The sequence below is a fragment of the Rhinoderma darwinii genome, chromosome 4 (genome assembly GCF_050947455.1).
Source record: "Rhinoderma darwinii isolate aRhiDar2 chromosome 4, aRhiDar2.hap1, whole genome shotgun sequence".
Lineage (NCBI taxonomy): Eukaryota > Metazoa > Chordata > Amphibia > Anura > Rhinodermatidae > Rhinoderma > Rhinoderma darwinii.
Window position 1 is genome coordinate 406,153,586 of NC_134690.1, and position 22,540 is coordinate 406,176,125.

General features: G+C 32.3%; 1 protein-coding gene and 1 long non-coding RNA gene across 2 annotated transcripts in view; one reads left to right on the forward strand and one right to left on the reverse strand.

The window, feature by feature from the left end:
- The window catches only part of ZFAND3 (zinc finger AN1-type containing 3), a 334,693-nt gene extending 332,582 nt beyond the window's left edge, over window positions 1-2,111 (reverse strand). Inside the window, exon 1 of the mRNA XM_075863502.1 lies at window positions 1,833-2,111. Within this exon, the coding sequence (XP_075719617.1) occupies window positions 1,833-1,903 (71 nt within the window). The 5' untranslated portion in view covers window positions 1,904-2,111. The remainder of the gene's footprint in view (window positions 1-1,832) is intronic.
- LOC142760340 (uncharacterized) overlaps window positions 1,837-22,540 on the forward strand; it is a 36,612-nt gene continuing 15,908 nt past the window's right edge. Inside the window, exons 1-2 of the long non-coding RNA XR_012883300.1 lie at window positions 1,837-2,146; window positions 2,305-2,389. This is a non-coding gene — a long non-coding RNA (uncharacterized LOC142760340). The remainder of the gene's footprint in view (window positions 2,147-2,304; window positions 2,390-22,540) is intronic.

Sequence of the window (22,540 nt, forward strand, 5' to 3'; positions counted from 1 at the left end):
TGGCACACTGATGCTCGGAATGGTCAGGGTGACACACTGTGATGCTCTGCACGGTCAGGGTGGCACACTGTGATGCTCTTCAGGGTCAGGGTGGTACAGGGGCTCTGCAGGGTCAGTGTGGCACAGTGTGATGGTCTGCATGGTCAAGGTGGCAGACTGTGAAGCTCTGCAGTGTTAGGGTGGCACAGTAGAAGGTGTGGCACAGTGTGATGCTTTGCTGGGTCAGAGTGGCACAGTAATGCTCTGCAGGGTCAAGGTGGCACAGTATGAGGTTCTTAAGGGTCAGGGTGGCATAGTATAATGTTCGGCAGGGTGAAGGTGGCACTATGTGATGCTCTGATGTGTTAGGATGGCACACTATGGGGCTCGGCAGGGTCAGGGTGGCATAGTATGATGTTCTGCATGGTCAGGGTGGCACACTGATTCTTTGCACGGTCAGGGTGGCACACTGATGTAATGCACGGTCAGGGTGGCACACTGATGCTCTGCACGGTCAGGGTGGCACACTGATGCTCTGCACGGACAGGGTGGCACAGTGATGCTCTGCACGGTCAGGGTGGCACACTGATGCTCTGCACGGTCAGGGTGGCACACTGATGCTCTGCACGGTCAGGGTGGCACACTGATGCTCTGCACGGTCAGGGTGGCACACTGATGCTCTGCACGGTCAGGGTCGCACACTGATGCTCTGCACGGTCAGGGTCGCACACTGATGCTCTGCACGGTCAGTGTGGCACACTGTGAAGCTCTGCAGTGTTAGGGTGGCACAGCATGGGGATGGGCACAGTGTGATGCTCTGCAGGGTTGGGTGGAATAGTAAAATGTTCTGCAGGGTCAGTGTGGCACAGTGTGATGTTCTGCAGGGTCAAGGTGGCACCAAGTGATGCTCTGCAGAGTAAGGGTATGTTCACACACACTAATTACGGACGTAATTCGGGCGTTTTTGCCCCGAATTACGTCCGAAAAATGCGGCTTGAAAGCGTTGACAGACATCTGCCCATTGAAAGCAATGGGCTGACGTTTGTCTGTTCACACGAGGCGTATATTTACGCGCCGCTGTCAAATGTCAGGGTGGCACAGTGTGATGTTCTGCGGGGTCAGGGTGGCACAGTGTGATATTTTGCAGGGTCGGTGGCACAGTGTGATGTTCTGCGGGGTCAGGGTGGCACAGTGTGATGTTCTGCGGGGTCAGGGTGGCACAGTGTGATGTTCTGCGGGGTCAGGGTGGCACAGTGTGATGTTCTGCGGGGTCAGGGTGACACAGTGTGATGTTCTGCGGGGTCAGGGTGGCACAGTGTGATGTTCTGAGGGGTCAGGGTAGCACAGTGTGTTGTTCTGCGGGGTCAGGGTGGCACAGTGTGATGTTCTGCGGGGTCAGGGTGGCACAGTGTGTTGTTCTGCGGGGTCAGGGTGGCACAGTGTGATGTTCTGCGGGGTCAGGGTGGCACAATGTGATGTTCTGAGGGGTCAGGGTGGCACAGTGTGATGTTCTGAGGGGTCAGGGTGGCACAGTGTTTTGTTCTGCGGGGTCAGGGTGGCACAGTGTGATGTTCTGCGGGGTCAGGGTGGCACAGTGTCATGTTCTGAGGGGTCAGGGTGGCACAGTGTCATGTTCTGAGGGGTCAGGGTGGCACCGTATCATGTTCTGCGGGGTCATGGTGGCACAGTGTCATGTTCTGCAGGGTCAGGTTGGCACAGTGTCATGTTCTGCAGGGTCAGGGTGGCACAGTGTCATCTTCTGCAGGGTCAGGGTGGCACAGGGACTCTGTATGGTTGGGTGAGCTCCCCCCGCTCTCAGTACAGTATCAGGGCGCTCTGCCCGGGTCTCTTACCCCCAAAATCCGCAGGGGCAGCGCGGGGGGAGGCTGGGCGGTTTGCTGCGCTCGCTGCCGGTGTCTCCCATGTCTGACAGGGCCTGGGCCGCTCTCTCTACACCAAGGCCGGGGCCTCCACGCCGCTCACGCTCCCTGCTGCCCCTGAGCTGTCCGGGACCCTCACAGGATAACGGCCGGGGACAAGGCCGACGGAACACGGCGACTCCGGGGCGACCAGTCCGAGGCTCTAAACCGTGATTCCAGGCCGGTCAGCTGGAGGCGGAGCGTACCAACAACAAAACGGGGGAACAGCCACCCAGATGTATTGTAAAGTACGGCGATATCTGCGACAAACTACAAATGCCACTATCATAATACAAGAAACCATCATAAACATGGAGGATGTGTGCAATATTGACGCATCCAGGTTACTAGAAGCTCTCACACATGCTCGAGCAGTAACAACACCCCTTTTTATTTATTGGTACAGTCCTCTCTGGAGTCTCGGTTCAGGCGAAGAGGCACAGACCTGAAATCAGCTGGAAAAGGACGAAACCATTGAGCTGCCGGGGGAGGTAAAGTACACTATTCTGTGTTCTCTACAGACTCGTGTTTACATATTAAAAGACCTAGACAAAAACGTGAAAATACTAGAAGAATAAATAAAAAAATGATGTAAAAAAAGCTTAGTATACAAACCACAAATCTCATATATTAAAATATTACAAGACAGAGGACCCCTCTAATAGCTCGTGGTACAGGCGGGAGAGGTTGCTGTTTGATTTAAGTTGGACAAGAGCCAAAATAAAAGAGGAAATTCACAAAACATAACATGATACAATGTATACATTACTATATACCCCATACACTATACAGAACATAACATGATACAATGTATACATTACTATATACCCCATACACTATACAGAGCATAACATGATACAATGTATACATTACTATATACCCCATACACTATACAGAACATAACATGATACAATGTGTACATTACTATATACCCCATACACTATACAGAACATAACATGATACAATGTATACATTACTATATACCCCATACACTATACAGAACATAACATGATACAATGTATATATTACTATATACCGCATACACTATACAGAACATAACATGATACAATGTATACATTACTATATACCCCATACACTATACAGAACATAACATGATACAATATATACATTACTAATATACCCCATACACTATACAGAACATTACATGATACAATGTATACATTACTATATACCCCATACACTATACAGAACATAACATGATACAAAGTATACATTACTATATACCCCATATACTATACAGAACATAACATGAGACAATGTATACATTACTATATACCCCATACACTATACAGAACAGAACATGATACAATGTATACATTACTATATACCCCCATACACTATACAGAACATAACATGATACAATGTATATATTACTATATACCCCATACACTATACAGAACATAACATGATACAATGTGTACATTACTATATACCCCATACACTATACAGAGCATAACATGATACAATGTATACATTACTATATACCGCATACACTATACAGAACATAACATGATACATTGTATACATTACTATATACCCCATACACTATACAGAACATAACATGATACAATGTATACATTACTATATACCCCATACACTATACAGAACATACATGATACAATATATACATTACTATACACCCCATACACTATACAGAACATAACATGATACAATGTATACATTACTATATACCCCATACACTATACAGAACATAACATGATACAATGTATACATTACTATATACCCCTACACTATACAGAGCATAACATGATACAATATATACATTACTATATACCCCATACACTATACAGAACATTACATGATACAATGTATACATTACTATATACCCCATACACTATACAGAACATAACATGATACAATGTATACATTACTATATACCCCATACACTATACAGAGCATAACATGATACAATGTATACATTACTATACACCCCATACACTATACAGAACATAACATGATACAATGTATACATTACTATACATCCCATACACTATACAGAACATAACATGATACAATGTATACATTACTATATACCCCATACACTATACAGAACATTACATGATACAATGTATACATTACTATATACCCCATACACTATACAGAACATAACATGATACAATGTATACATTACTATATACCCCATACACTATACAGAACATAACATGATACAATGTATACATTACTATATACCCCATACACTATACAGAACAAAACATGATACAATGTATACATTACTATATACCGCATACACTATACAGAACATAACATGATACAATGTATACATTACTATATACCCCATACACTATACAGAACATTACATGATACAATGTATACATTATTATATACCCCATACACTATACAGAGCATAACATGATACAATGTATACATTACTATATACTCCCATACACTATACAAAGCATAACATGATACAATGTATACATTACTATATACCGCATACACTATACAGAACATAACATGATACAATGTATACATTACTATATACCCCATACACTATACAGAACATAACATGATACAATGTATACATTACTATATACCCCATACACTATACAGAACATAACATGATACAATGTATACATTACTATATACCCCATACACTATACAGAACATAACATGATACAATGTATACATTACTATATACCCCATACACTATACAGAGCATATCATGATACAATGTATACATTACTATATACCCCCTACACTATACAGAACATAACATGATACAATGTATACATTACTATATACCCCATACACTATACAGAGCATAACATGATACAATGTATACATTACTATATACCCCATACACTACTATACAGAACAGAACATGATACAATGTATACATTACTATATACCCCATACACTATACAGAACATAACATGATACAATGTATACATTATTATATACCCCATACACTATACAGAGCATAACATGATACAATGTATACATTACTATATACCCCATACACTATACAGAACATAACATGATACAATGTATACATTACTATATACCCCATACACTATACAGAGCATAACATGATACAATGTATACATTACTATATACCCCATACACTATACAGAACAGAACATGATACAATGTATACATTACTATATACCCCATACACTATACAGAACAGAACATGATACAATGTATACATTACTATATACCCCATACACTATACAGAACATTACATGATACAATGTATACATTACTATATACCCCATACAATAATTAGTACAAAACATAACTTGATACAATGTATACATTACTATATACCCCATACACTATACAGAGCATAACATGATACAATGTATACATTACTATATACCCCATACACTATACAGAACAGAACATGATACAATGTATACATTACTATATACCCCATACACTATACAGAACATAACATGATACAATGTATACATTACTATATACCCCATACACTATACAGAACAGAACATGATACAATGTATACATTACTATACACCCCATACACTATACAGAACATAACATGATACAATGTATACATTACTATATACCCCATACACTATACAGAACATAACATGATACAATGTGTACATTACTATATACTCCATACACTATACAGAACATTACATGATACAATGTATACATTACTATATACCCCATACAATAATTAGTACAAAACATAACTTGATACAATGTATACATTACTATACACCCCATACACTATACAGAACATAACATGATACAATGTATACATTACTATATACCCCATACACTATACAGAACAGAACATGATACAATGTATACATTACTATATACCCCATACACTATACAGAACATTACATGATACAATGTATACATTACTATATACCCCATACAATAATTAGTACAAAACATAACTTGATACAATGTATACATTACTATATACCCCATACACTATACAGAGCATAACATGATACAATGTATACATTACTATATACCCCATACACTATACAGAACAGAACATGATACAATGTATACATTACTATATACCCCATACACTATACAGAACATAACATGATACAATGTATACATTACTATATACCCCATACACTATACAGAACAGAACATGATACAATGTATACATTACTATATACCCCATACACTATACAGAACATTACATGATACAATGTATACATTACTATATACCCCATACAATAATTAGTACAAAACATAACTTGATACAATGTATACATTACTATATACCCCATACACTATACAGAGCATAACATGATACAATGTATACATTACTATATACCCCATACACTATACAGAACAGAACATGATACAATGTATACATTACTATATATCCCATACACTATACAGAACATTACATGATACAATGTATATATTACTATATACCCCATACACTATACAGAACATAACATGATACAATGTATACATTACTATATACCCCATACACTATACAGAACAGAACATGATACAATGTATACATTACTATACACCCCATACACTATACAGAACATAACATGATACAATGTATACATTACTATATACCCCATACACTATACAGAACAGAACATGATACAATGTATACATTACTATACACCCCATACACTATACAGAACATAACATGATACAATGTATACATTACTATATACCCCATACACTATACAGAACATAACATGATACAATGTATACATTACTATATACCCCATACACTATACAGAACATAACACGATACAATGTATACATTATTATATATCCCATACACTATACAGAACATAACACGATACAATGTATACATTACTATATACCCCATACACTATACAGAACATAACATGATACAATGTATACATTACTATATACCCCATACACTATACAGAACATAACATGATACAATGTATACATTACTATATACCCCATACACTATACAGAACATAACATGATACAATGTATACATTACTATATATCCCATACACTATATAGAACATAACATGATACAATGTATACATTACTATATACCCCATACACTATACAGAACATTACATGATACAATGTATACATTACTATATACCCCATACACTATACAGAACATAACATGAGACAATGTATACATTACTATATACCCCATAAACTATACAGAACAGAACATGATACAATGTATACATTACTATATACCCCATACACTATACAGAACATAACATGATACAATGTATACATTATTATACACCCCATACACTATACAGAACATTACATGATACAATGTATACATTACTATATATCCCATACACTATACAGAGCATAACATGATACAATGTGTACATTACTATATACCCCATACACTATACAGAACATAACATGATACAATGTATACATTACTATACACCCCATACACTATACAGAACATAACATGATACAATGTATACATTGCTATACACCCCATACACTATACAGAACATAACATGATACAATGTATACATTACTATATACCCCATACACTATATAGAACATAACATGATACAATGTATACATTACTATATACCCCATACACTATACAGAACATAACATGATACAATGTGTACATTACTGTATACCCCATACACTATACAGAACATAACATGAGACAATGTATACATTACTATATATCCCATACACTATACAGAACATAACATGATACAATGTATACATTACTATATACCCCATACACTATACAGAACATAACATGATACAATGTATACATTACTATATACCCCATACACTATACAGAACATAACATGATACAATGTATACATTACTATATACCCCATACACTATACAGAGCATAACATGATACAATGTATACATTACTATATACCGCATACACTATACAGAACATAACATGATACAATGTATACATTACTATATACCCCATACACTATACAGAACATTACATGATACAATGTATACATTACTATATACCCCATACACTATACAGAACATAACATGATACAATGTATACATTACTATATACCCCATACACTATACAGAACAAAACATGATACAATGTATACATTACTATATACCGCATACACTATACAGAACATAACATGATACAATGTATACATTACTATATACCCCATACACTATACAGAACATTACATGATACAATGTATACATTATTATATACCCCATACACTATACAGAGCATAACATGATACAATGTATACATTACTATATACTCCCATACACTATACAAAGCATAACATGATACAATGTATACATTACTATATACCGCATACACTATACAGAACATAACATGATACAATGTATACATTACTATATACCCCATACACTATACAGAACATAACATGATACAATGTATACATTACTATATACCCCATACACTATACAGAACATAACATGATACAATGTATACATTACTATATACCCCATACACTATACAGAACATAACATGATACAATGTATACATTACTATATACCCCATACACTATACAGAGCATATCATGATACAATGTATACATTACTATATACCCCCTACACTATACAGAACATAACATGATACAATGTATACATTACTATATACCCCATACACTATACAGAGCATAACATGATACAATGTATACATTACTATATACCCCATACACTACTATACAGAACAGAACATGATACAATGTATACATTACTATATACCCCATACACTATACAGAACATAACATGATACAATGTATACATTATTATATACCCCATACACTATACAGAGCATAACATGATACAATGTGTACATTACTATATACCCCATACACTATACAGAACATAACATGATACAATGTATACATTACTATATACCCCATACACTATACAGAGCATAACATGATACAATGTATACATTACTATATACCCCATACACTATACAGAACAGAACATGATACAATGTATACATTACTATATACCCCATACACTATACAGAACAGAACATGATACAATGTATACATTACTATATACCCCATACACTATACAGAACATTACATGATACAATGTATACATTACTATATACCCCATACAATAATTAGTACAAAACATAACTTGATACAATGTATACATTACTATATACCCCATACACTATACAGAGCATAACATGATACAATGTATACATTACTATATACCCCATACACTATACAGAACAGAACATGATACAATGTATACATTACTATATACCCCATACACTATACAGAACATAACATGATACAATGTATACATTACTATATACCCCATACACTATACAGAACAGAACATGATACAATGTATACATTACTATACACCCCATACACTATACAGAACATAACATGATACAATGTATACATTACTATATACCTCATACACTATACAGAACATAACATGATACAATGTGTACATTACTATATACTCCATACACTATACAGAACATTACATGATACAATGTATACATTACTATATACCCCATACAATAATTAGTACAAAACATAACTTGATACAATGTATACATTACTATACACCCCATACACTATACAGAACATAACATGATACAATGTATACATTACTATATACCCCATACACTATACAGAACAGAACATGATACAATGTATACATTACTATATACCCCATACACTATACAGAACATTACATGATACAATGTATACATTACTATATACCCCATACAATAATTAGTACAAAACATAACTTGATACAATGTATACATTACTATATACCCCATACACTATACAGAGCATAACATGATACAATGTATACATTACTATATACCCCATACACTATACAGAACAGAACATGATACAATGTATACATTACTATATACCCCATACACTATACAGAACATAACATGATACAATGTATACATTACTATATACCCCATACACTATACAGAACAGAACATGATACAATGTATACATTACTATATACCCCATACACTATACAGAACATTACATGATACAATGTATACATTACTATATACCCCATACAATAATTAGTACAAAACATAACTTGATACAATGTATACATTACTATATACCCCATACACTATACAGAGCATAACATGATACAATGTATACATTACTATATACCCCATACACTATACAGAACAGAACATGATACAATGTATACATTACTATATATCCCATACACTATACAGAACATTACATGATACAATGTATATATTACTATATACCCCATACACTATACAGAACATAACATGATACAATGTATACATTACTATATACCCCATACACTATACAGAACAGAACATGATACAATGTATACATTACTATACACCCCATACACTATACAGAACATAACATGATACAATGTATACATTACTATATACTCCATACACTATACAGAACAGAACATGATACAATGTATACATTACTATACACCCCATACACTATACAGAACATAACATGATACAATGTATACATTACTATATACCCCATACACTATACAGAACAGAACATGATACAATGTATACATTACTATATACCCCATACACTATACAGAACATTACATGATACAATGTATACATTACTATATACCCCATACAATAATTAGTACAAAACATAACTTGATACAATGTATACATTACTATATATCCCATACACTATACAGAACATAACATGATACAATGTATACATTACTATATACCGCATACACTATACAGAACATAACATGATACAATGTATACATTACTATATACCCCATACACTATATAGAACATAACATGATACAATGTATACATTACTATATACCCCATACACTATACAGAACATAACATGATACAATGTATACATTACTATACACCCCATACACTATACAGAACATAACATGATACAATGTATACATTACTATACACCCCATACACTATACAGAACATAACATGATACAATGTATACATTACTATATACCCCATACACTATACAGAACATAACATGATACAAAGTATACATTACTATATACCCCATACACTATACAGAACATAACATGATACAATGTATACATTACTATATACCCCATACACTATACAGAACATAACATGATACAATGTGTACATTACTATACACCCCATACACTATACAGAACATAACATGATACAATGTATACATTACTATATACCCCATACACTATACAGAACATAACATGATACAATGTATACATTACTATACACCCCATACACTATACAGAACATAACATGATACAATGTATACATTACTATATACCCCATACACTATACAGAACATTACATGATACAATGTATACATTACTATATACCCCATACACTATACAGAACATAACATGATACAATGTATACATTACTATATATCCCATACACTATACAGAACAGAACATGATACAATGTATACATTACTATATACCGCATACACTATACAGAACATAACATGATACAATATATACATTACTATACACCCCATACACTATACAGAACATAACATGAGACAATGTATACATTACTATATATCCCATACACTATACAGAACATAACATGATACAATGTATACATTACTATATACCCCATACACTATACAGAACATAACATGATACAATGTATACATTACTATATACCCCATACACTATACAGAACAGAACATGATACAATGTATACATTACTATATATCCCATACACTATACAGAACATAACATGATACAATGTATACATTACTATATACCCCATACACTATACAGAGCATAACATGATACAATGTATACATTACTATATACCCCATACACTATACAGAACATAACATGATACAATGTATACATTACTATATACCGCATACACTATACAGAACATAACATGATACAATGTATACATTACTATATACCCCATACACTATACAGAACATAACATGATACAATGTATACATTACTATACACCCCATACACTATACAGAACATAACATGATACAATGTATACATTGCTATACACCCCATACACTATACAGAACATAACATGATACAATGTATACATTGCTATTTACCCCATACACTATACAGAACATAACATGATACAATGTATACATTATTATATACCCCATACACTATACAGAACAGAACATGATACAATGTATACATTACTATACACCCCATACACTATACAGAACATAACATGATACAATGTATACATTACTATATACCCCATACACTATACAGAACAGAACATGATACAATGTATACATTACTATATACCCCATACACTATACAGAACATTACATGATACAATGTATACATTACTATATATCCCATACACTATACAGAACATAACATGAGACAATGTATACATTACTATACACCCCATACACTATACAGAACATAACATGATACAATGTATACATTACTATACACCCCATACACTATACAGAACATAACATGATACAATGTATACATTACTATATACCGCATACACTATACAGAACATAACATGATACAATGTATACATTATTATATACCCCATACACTATACAGAACAGAACATGATACAATGTATACATTACTATACACCCCATACACTATACAGAACATAACATGATACAATGTATACATTACTATATACCCCATACACTATACAGAACAGAACATGATACAATGTATACATTACTATATACCCCATACACTATACAGAACATAACATGATACAATGTATACATTACTATATACCCCATACAATAATTAGTACAAAACATAACTTGATACAATGTATACATTACTATATATCCCATACACTATACAGAACATAACATGATACAATGTATACATTACTATATACCGCATACACTATACAGAACATAACATGATACAATGTATACATTATTATATACCCCATACACTATACAGAACAGAACATGATACAATGTATACATTACTATACACCCCATACACTATACAGAACATAACATGATACAATGTATACATTACTATATACCCCATACACTATACAGAACAGAACATGATACAATGTATACATTACTATATACCCCATACACTATACAGAACATAACATGATACAATGTATACATTACTATATACCCCATACAATAATTAGTACAAAACATAACTTGATACAATGTATACATTACTATATATCCCATACACTATACAGAACATAACATGATACAATGTATACATTACTATATACCGCATACACTATACAGAACATAACATGATACAATGTATACATTACTATATACCCCATACACTATATAGAACATAACATGATACAATGTATACATTACTATATACCCCATACACTATACAGAACATAACATGATACAATGTATACATTACTATATACCCCATACACTATACAGAACATAACATGAGACAATGTATACATTACTATACACCCCATACACTATACAGAACATAACATGATACAAAGTATACATTACTATATACCCCATACACTATACAGAACATAACATGATACAATGTATACATTACTATATACCCCATACACTATACAGAACATAACATGATACAATGTGTACATTACTATATACCCCATACACTATACAGAACATAACATGATACAATGTAAACATTACTATATACCCCATACACTATACAGAACATAACATGATACAATGTATACATTACTATATACCCCATACACTATACAGAACATTACATGATACAATGTATACATTACTATATACCCCATACACTATACAGAACATAACATGATACAATGTATACATTACTATATATCCCATACACTATACAGAACAGAACATGATACAATGTATACATTACTATATACCGCATACACTATACAGAACATAACATGATACAATGTATACATTACTATACACCCCATACACTATACAGAACAGAACATGATACAATGTATACATTACTATATACCGCATACACTATACAGAACATAACATGATACAATGTATACATTACTATATACCCCATACACTATACAGAACATAACATGATACAATGTATACATTACTATACACCCCATACACTATACAGAACATAACATGATACAATGTATACATTGCTATACACCCCATACACTATACAGAACATAACATGATACAATGTATACATTGCTATTTACCCCATACACTATACAGAACATAACATGATACAATGTATACATTATTATATACCCCATACACTATACAGAACATAACATGATACAATGTATACATTACTATATATCCCATACACTATACAGAACATAACATGATACATTGTATACATTACTATATATCCCATACACTATACAGAACATAACATGATACAATGTATACATTACTATATACCCCATACACTATACAGAACATAACATGATACAATGTATACATTACTATATACCCCATACACTATACAGAACATAACATGATACATTGTATACATTACTATATACCCCATACACTATACAGAACATAACATGATACAATGTGTACATTATTATATACCCCATACACTATACAGAACATAACATGATACAATGTATACATTACTATATATCCCATACACTATACAGAACATAACATGATACAATGTATACATTACTATATACCCCATACACTATACAGAACATAACATGATACAATGTGTACATTACTATATACCCCATACACTATACAGAACATAACATGATACATTGTATACATTACTATATATCCCATACACTATACAGAACATAACATGATACATTGTATACATTACTATATATCCCATACACTATACAGAACATAACATGATACATTGTATATATTACTATATACCCCATACACTATACAGAACATAACATGATACAATGTATATATTACTATATACCCCATACACTATACAGAACATAACATGATACAATGTATACATTACTATATACTCCCATACACTATACAGAACATAACATGATACAATGTATACATTACTATATACCCCATACACTATACAAAACATAACATGATACAATGTATACATTACTATATACCCCATACACTATACAGAACATAACATGATACAATGTATACATTACTATATACCCCATACACTATACAGAACATAACATGATACAATATATACATTACTATATACCCCATACACTATACAGAACATTACATGATACAATGTATACATTACTATATACCCCATACACTATACAGAACATAACATGAGACAATGTATACATTACTATATACCCCATACACTATACAGAACATAACATGATACAATGTGTACATTACTATATACCCCCATACACTATACAGAACATAACATGATACAATGTATACATTACTATATACTCCCATACACTATACAGAACATAACATGATACAATGTATACATTACTATATACCCCATACACTATACAGAACATTACATGATACAATGTGTACATTACTATATACCCCATACACTATATAGAACATAACATGATACAATGTATACATTACTATATACACCATACACTATACAGAACATAACATGAGACAATGTATACATTACTATATACCCCCATACACTATACAGAACATAACACAATACAATGTATACATGACTATATACACCATACACTATACAGAACAGAACATGATACAATGTATACATTACTATATACCCCATACACTATACAGAACATAACATGATACAATGTATACATTACTATATACCCCATACACTATACAGAACATAACATGATACAATGTATACATTACTATATACCCCATACACTATACAGAACATAACATGAAACAATGTATACATTACTATATATCCCATACACTATACAGAACATAACATGATACAATGTATACATTACTATATACCCCATACACTATATAGAACATAACATGATACAATGTATACATTACTATATACCCCCATACACTATACAGAACATAACACGATACAATGTATACATTACTATATACCCCATACACTATACAGAACATAACACGATACAATGTATACATTACTATATACCCCATACACTATATAGAACATAACATGATACAATGTATACATTACTATATACCCCATACACTATACAGAACAGAACATGATACAATGTATACATTACTATATACCCCATACACTATACAGAACATAACATGATACAATGTGTACATTACTATATACCCCATACACTATACAGAACATAACATGATACAATGTATACATTACTATACACCCCATACTCTATACAGAACATAACATGAGACAATGTATACATTACTATATACCCCATACACTATACAGAACATAACATGATACAATGTATACATTACTATATACCCCATACACTATACAGAACATAACATGATACAATGTATACATTACTATATACCCCATACACTATACAGAACATAACATGATACAATGTATACATTACTATATACCCCATACACTATACAGAACATAACATGATACAATGTATACATTACTATATACCCCATACACTATACAGAACATAACATGATACAATGTATACATTACTATACACCCCATACACTATACAGAACATAACATGAGACAATGTATACATTACTATATACCCCATACACTATACAGAACATAACATGATACAATGTATACATTACTATATATCCCATACACTATACAGAACATAACATGATACAATGTATACATTACTATATACCCCATACACTATACAGAACATAACATGATACAATGTATACATTACTATATACCCCATACACTATACAGAACATAACATGATACAATGTATACATTACTATATACCCCATACACTATACAGAACATTACATGATACAATGTATACATTACTATATACCCCATACACTATACAGAACATAACATGATACAATGTATACATTACTATATACCCCATACACTATACAGAACATAACATGAGACAATGTATACATTACTATATACCCCATACACTATACAGAACATAACATGAGACAATGTATACATTACTATATACCCCATACACTATACAGAACATAACATGATACAATGTATACATTACTATATACCCCATACACTATACAGAACATAACATGATACAATGTATACATTACTATATACCCCATACACTATACAGAACATAACATGAGACAATGTATACATTACTATATACCCCATACACTATACAGAACATACATGATACAATGTATATATTACTACATACCCCATACACTATACAGAACATAACATGATACAATGTGTACATTACTATATACCCCATACACTATACAAAACATAACATGATACAATGTATAAATTACTATATACCCCATACACTATACAGAACATAACACGATACAATGTATACATTACTATATACCCCATACACTATACAGAACATAACACGATACAATGTATACATTACTATACACCCCATACACTATACAGAACATAACATGATACAATGTATACATTACTATACACCCCATACACTATACAGAACATAACATGAGACAATGTATACATTACTATACACCCCATAAACTATACAGAACATAACATGAGACAATGTATACATTACTATACACCCCATACACTATACAGAACATAACATGATACAATGTATACATTACTATACACCCCATACACTATACAGAACATAACATGATACAATGTATACATTACTATATACCCCATACACTATACAGAACATAACATGATACAATGTATACATTACTATATACCCCTTACACTATACAGAACATAACATGATACAATGTATACATTACTATATATCCCATACACTATACAGAACAGAACATGATACAATGTATACATTACTATATACCCCATACACAATATAGAACATAACATGATACAATGTATAAATTACTATATACCCCATACACTATACAGAACATAACATGAGACAATGTATACATTACTATACACCCCATACACTATACAGAACATAACATGATACAATGTATATATTACTATACACCCCATACACTATACAGAACATAACATGATACAATGTATACATTACTATATACCCCATACACTATACAGAACATAACATGATACAATGTATACATTACTATACACCCCATACACTATACAGAACATAACATGATACAATGTATACATTACTATATACCCCATACACTATACAGAACATAACATGATACAATGTATATATTACTATATACCCCATACACTATACAGAACATAACATGATACAATGTATACATGACTATATACCCCATACACTATACAGAACATAACATGATACAATGTATACATTACTATATACCCCATACACTATACAGAACATAACATGATACAATGTATACATTACTATATACCCCATACACTATACAGAACAGAACATGATACAATGTATACATTACTATATACCCCATACACTATACAGAACATAACATGAGACAATGTATACATTACTATATACCCCATACACTATACAGAACATAACATGATACAATGTATACATTACTATATACCCCATACAGAACATAACATGATACAATGTATACATTACTATACACCCCATACACTATACAGAACATAACATGATACAATGTATACATTACTATATACCCCATACACTATACAGAACATAACATGATACAATGTATACATTACTATATACCCCATACACTATACAGAACATAACATGAGACAATGTATACATTACTACACACCCCATACACTATACAGAACATAACATGATACAATGTATATATTACTATATACCCCATACACTATACAGAACATAACATGATACAATGTATACCTTACTATATACCCCATACACTATACAGAACATAACATGAGACAATGTATACATTACTGTATACCCCATACACTATACAGAACATTACATGATACAATGTATACATTACTATATACCCCATACACTATACAGAACATTACATGATACAATGTATACATTACTATATACCCCATACACTATACAGAACATAACATGATACAATGTATACATTACTATATACCCCCATACACTATACAGAACATAACATGATACAATGTATACATTACTATATACCCCATACACTATACAGAACATAACATAACATGAGACAATGTATACATTACTATACACCCCATACACTATACAGAACATAACATGATACAATGTATACATTACTATATACCCCATACACTATACAGAACATTACATGATACAATGTATACATTACTATATACCCCATAAACTATACAGAACAGAACATGATACAATGTATACATTACTATATACCCCATACACTATACAGAACATAACATGATACAATGTATACATTACTATATACCCCATACACTATACAGAACATAACATGAGACAATGTATACATTACTATATACCCCATACACTATACAGAACATAACATGAGACAATGTATACATTACTATACACCCCATACACTATACAGAACATAACATGATACAATGTATACATTACTATATATCCCATACACTATACAGAACATAACATGATACAATGTGTACATTACTATATACCCCATACACTATACAGAACATAACATGATACAATGTATACATTACTATATACCCCATACACTATACAGAACAGAACATGATACAATGTGTACATTACTATATACCCCATACACTATACAGAACATAACATGATACAATGTGTACATTACTATATATCCCATACACTATACAGAACATAACATGATACAATGTATACATTACTATATACCCCATACGCTACAGAACATAACATGATACAATGTATACATTACTATATACCCCATACACTATACAGAACATAACATGATACAATGTATACATTACTATATACCCCATACACTATACAGAACATAACATGATACAATGTATACATTACTATATACCCCATACACTATACAGAACATAACATGATACAATGTATACATTACTATATACCCTATACACTATACAGAACATAACATGATACAATGTATACATTACTATATACCCCATACACTATACAGAACATAACATGATACAATGTATACATTACTATATACCCCATACACTATATAGAACATAACATGATACAATGTATACATTACTATATACCCCATACACTATCCAGAACATACATGATACATTGTATACATTACTATATACCCCATACACTATACAGAACATAACATGATACAATGTATACATTACTATATATCCCATACACTATACAGAACATAACATGATACAATGTATACATTACTATATACTCCCATACACTATACAGAACATAACACGATACAATGTATACATTACTATATACCCCATACACTATACAGAACATTACATGATACAATGTATACATTACTATATACCCCATACACTATATAGAACATAACATGATACAATGTATACATTACTATATACCCCATACACTATACAGAACATAACATGATACAATGTATACATTACTATATACCCCATACACTATACAGAACATAACATGATACAATGTGTACATTACTATATACCCCATACACTATATAGAACATAACATGATACAATGTATAGATTACTATATACCCCATACACTATACAGAACATAACATGAGACAATGTATACATTACTATATATCCCATACACTATACAGAACATAACATGATACAATGTATACATTACTATATATCCCATACACTATACAGAACATAACATGAGACAATGTATACATTACTATATATCCCATACACTATACAGAACATAACATGAGACAATGTATACATTACTATATACCCCATACACTATACAGAACATAACATGATACAATGCATACATTACTATATACCCCATACACTATACAGAACATAACATGATACAATGTATACATTACTATATACCCCATACACTATACAGAACATAACATGAGACAATGTATACATTACTATATATCCCATACACTATACAGAACATAACATGATACAATGTATACATTACTATATACCCCATACACTATACAGAACATAACACGATACAATGTATACATTACTATATATCCCATACACTATACAGAACATAACATGATACAATGTATACATTACTATATATCCCATACACTATACAGAACATAACATGATACAATGTATACATTACTATATACCCCATACACTATACAGAACATAACATGATACAATGTATACATTACTATACACCCCATACACTATACAGAACATAACATGATACAATGTGTACATTACTATATACCCCATACACTATACAGAACATAACATGATACAATGTATACATTACTATATACCCCATACACTATACAGAACATAACATGATACAATGTATACATTACTATATACCGCATACACTATACAGAACATAACATGATACAATGTAAACATTACTATATACCCCATACACTATACAGAACATTACATGATACAATGTATACATTACTATATACCCCATACACTATACAGAACATAACATGATACAATGTATACATTACTATATACCCCATACACTATACAGAACATAACATGAGACAATGTATACATTACTATATACCCCATACACTATACAGAACATACATGATACAATGTATATATTACTACATACCCCATACACTATACAGAACATAACATGATACAATGTGTACATTACTATATACCCCATACACTATACAAAACATAACATGATACAATGTATACATTACTATATACCCCATACACTATACAGAACATAACACGATACAATGTATACATTACTATATACCCCATACACTATACAGAACATAACACGATACAATGTATACATTACTATACACCCCATACACTATACAGAGCATAACATGATACAATGTATACATTACTATACACCCCATACACTATACAGAACATAACATGATACAATGTATACATTACTATACACCCCATACACTATACAGAACATAACATGAGATAATGTATACATTACTATACACCCCATAAACTATACAGAACATAACATGAGACAATGTATACATTACTATACACCCCATACACTATACAGAACATAACATGATACAATGTATACATTACTATACACCCCATACACTATACAGAACATAACATGATACAATGTATACATTACTATACACCCCATACACTATACAGAACATAACATGATACAATGTATACATTACTATATACCCCCATACACTATACAGAACATAACACGATACAATGTATACATTACTATATACCCCATACACTATACAGAACATAACATGATACAATGTATACATTACTATATACCCCATACACTATACAGAACATAACATGATACAATGTATACATTACTATATATCCCATACACTATACAGAACAGAACATGATACAATGTATACATTACTATATACCCCATACACAATATAGAACATAACATGATACAATGTATAAATTACTATATACCCCATACACTATACAGAACATAACATGAGACAATGTATACATTACTATACACCCCATACACTATACAGAACATAACATGATACAATGTATATATTACTATACACCCCATACACTATACAGAACATAACATGATACAATGTATACAT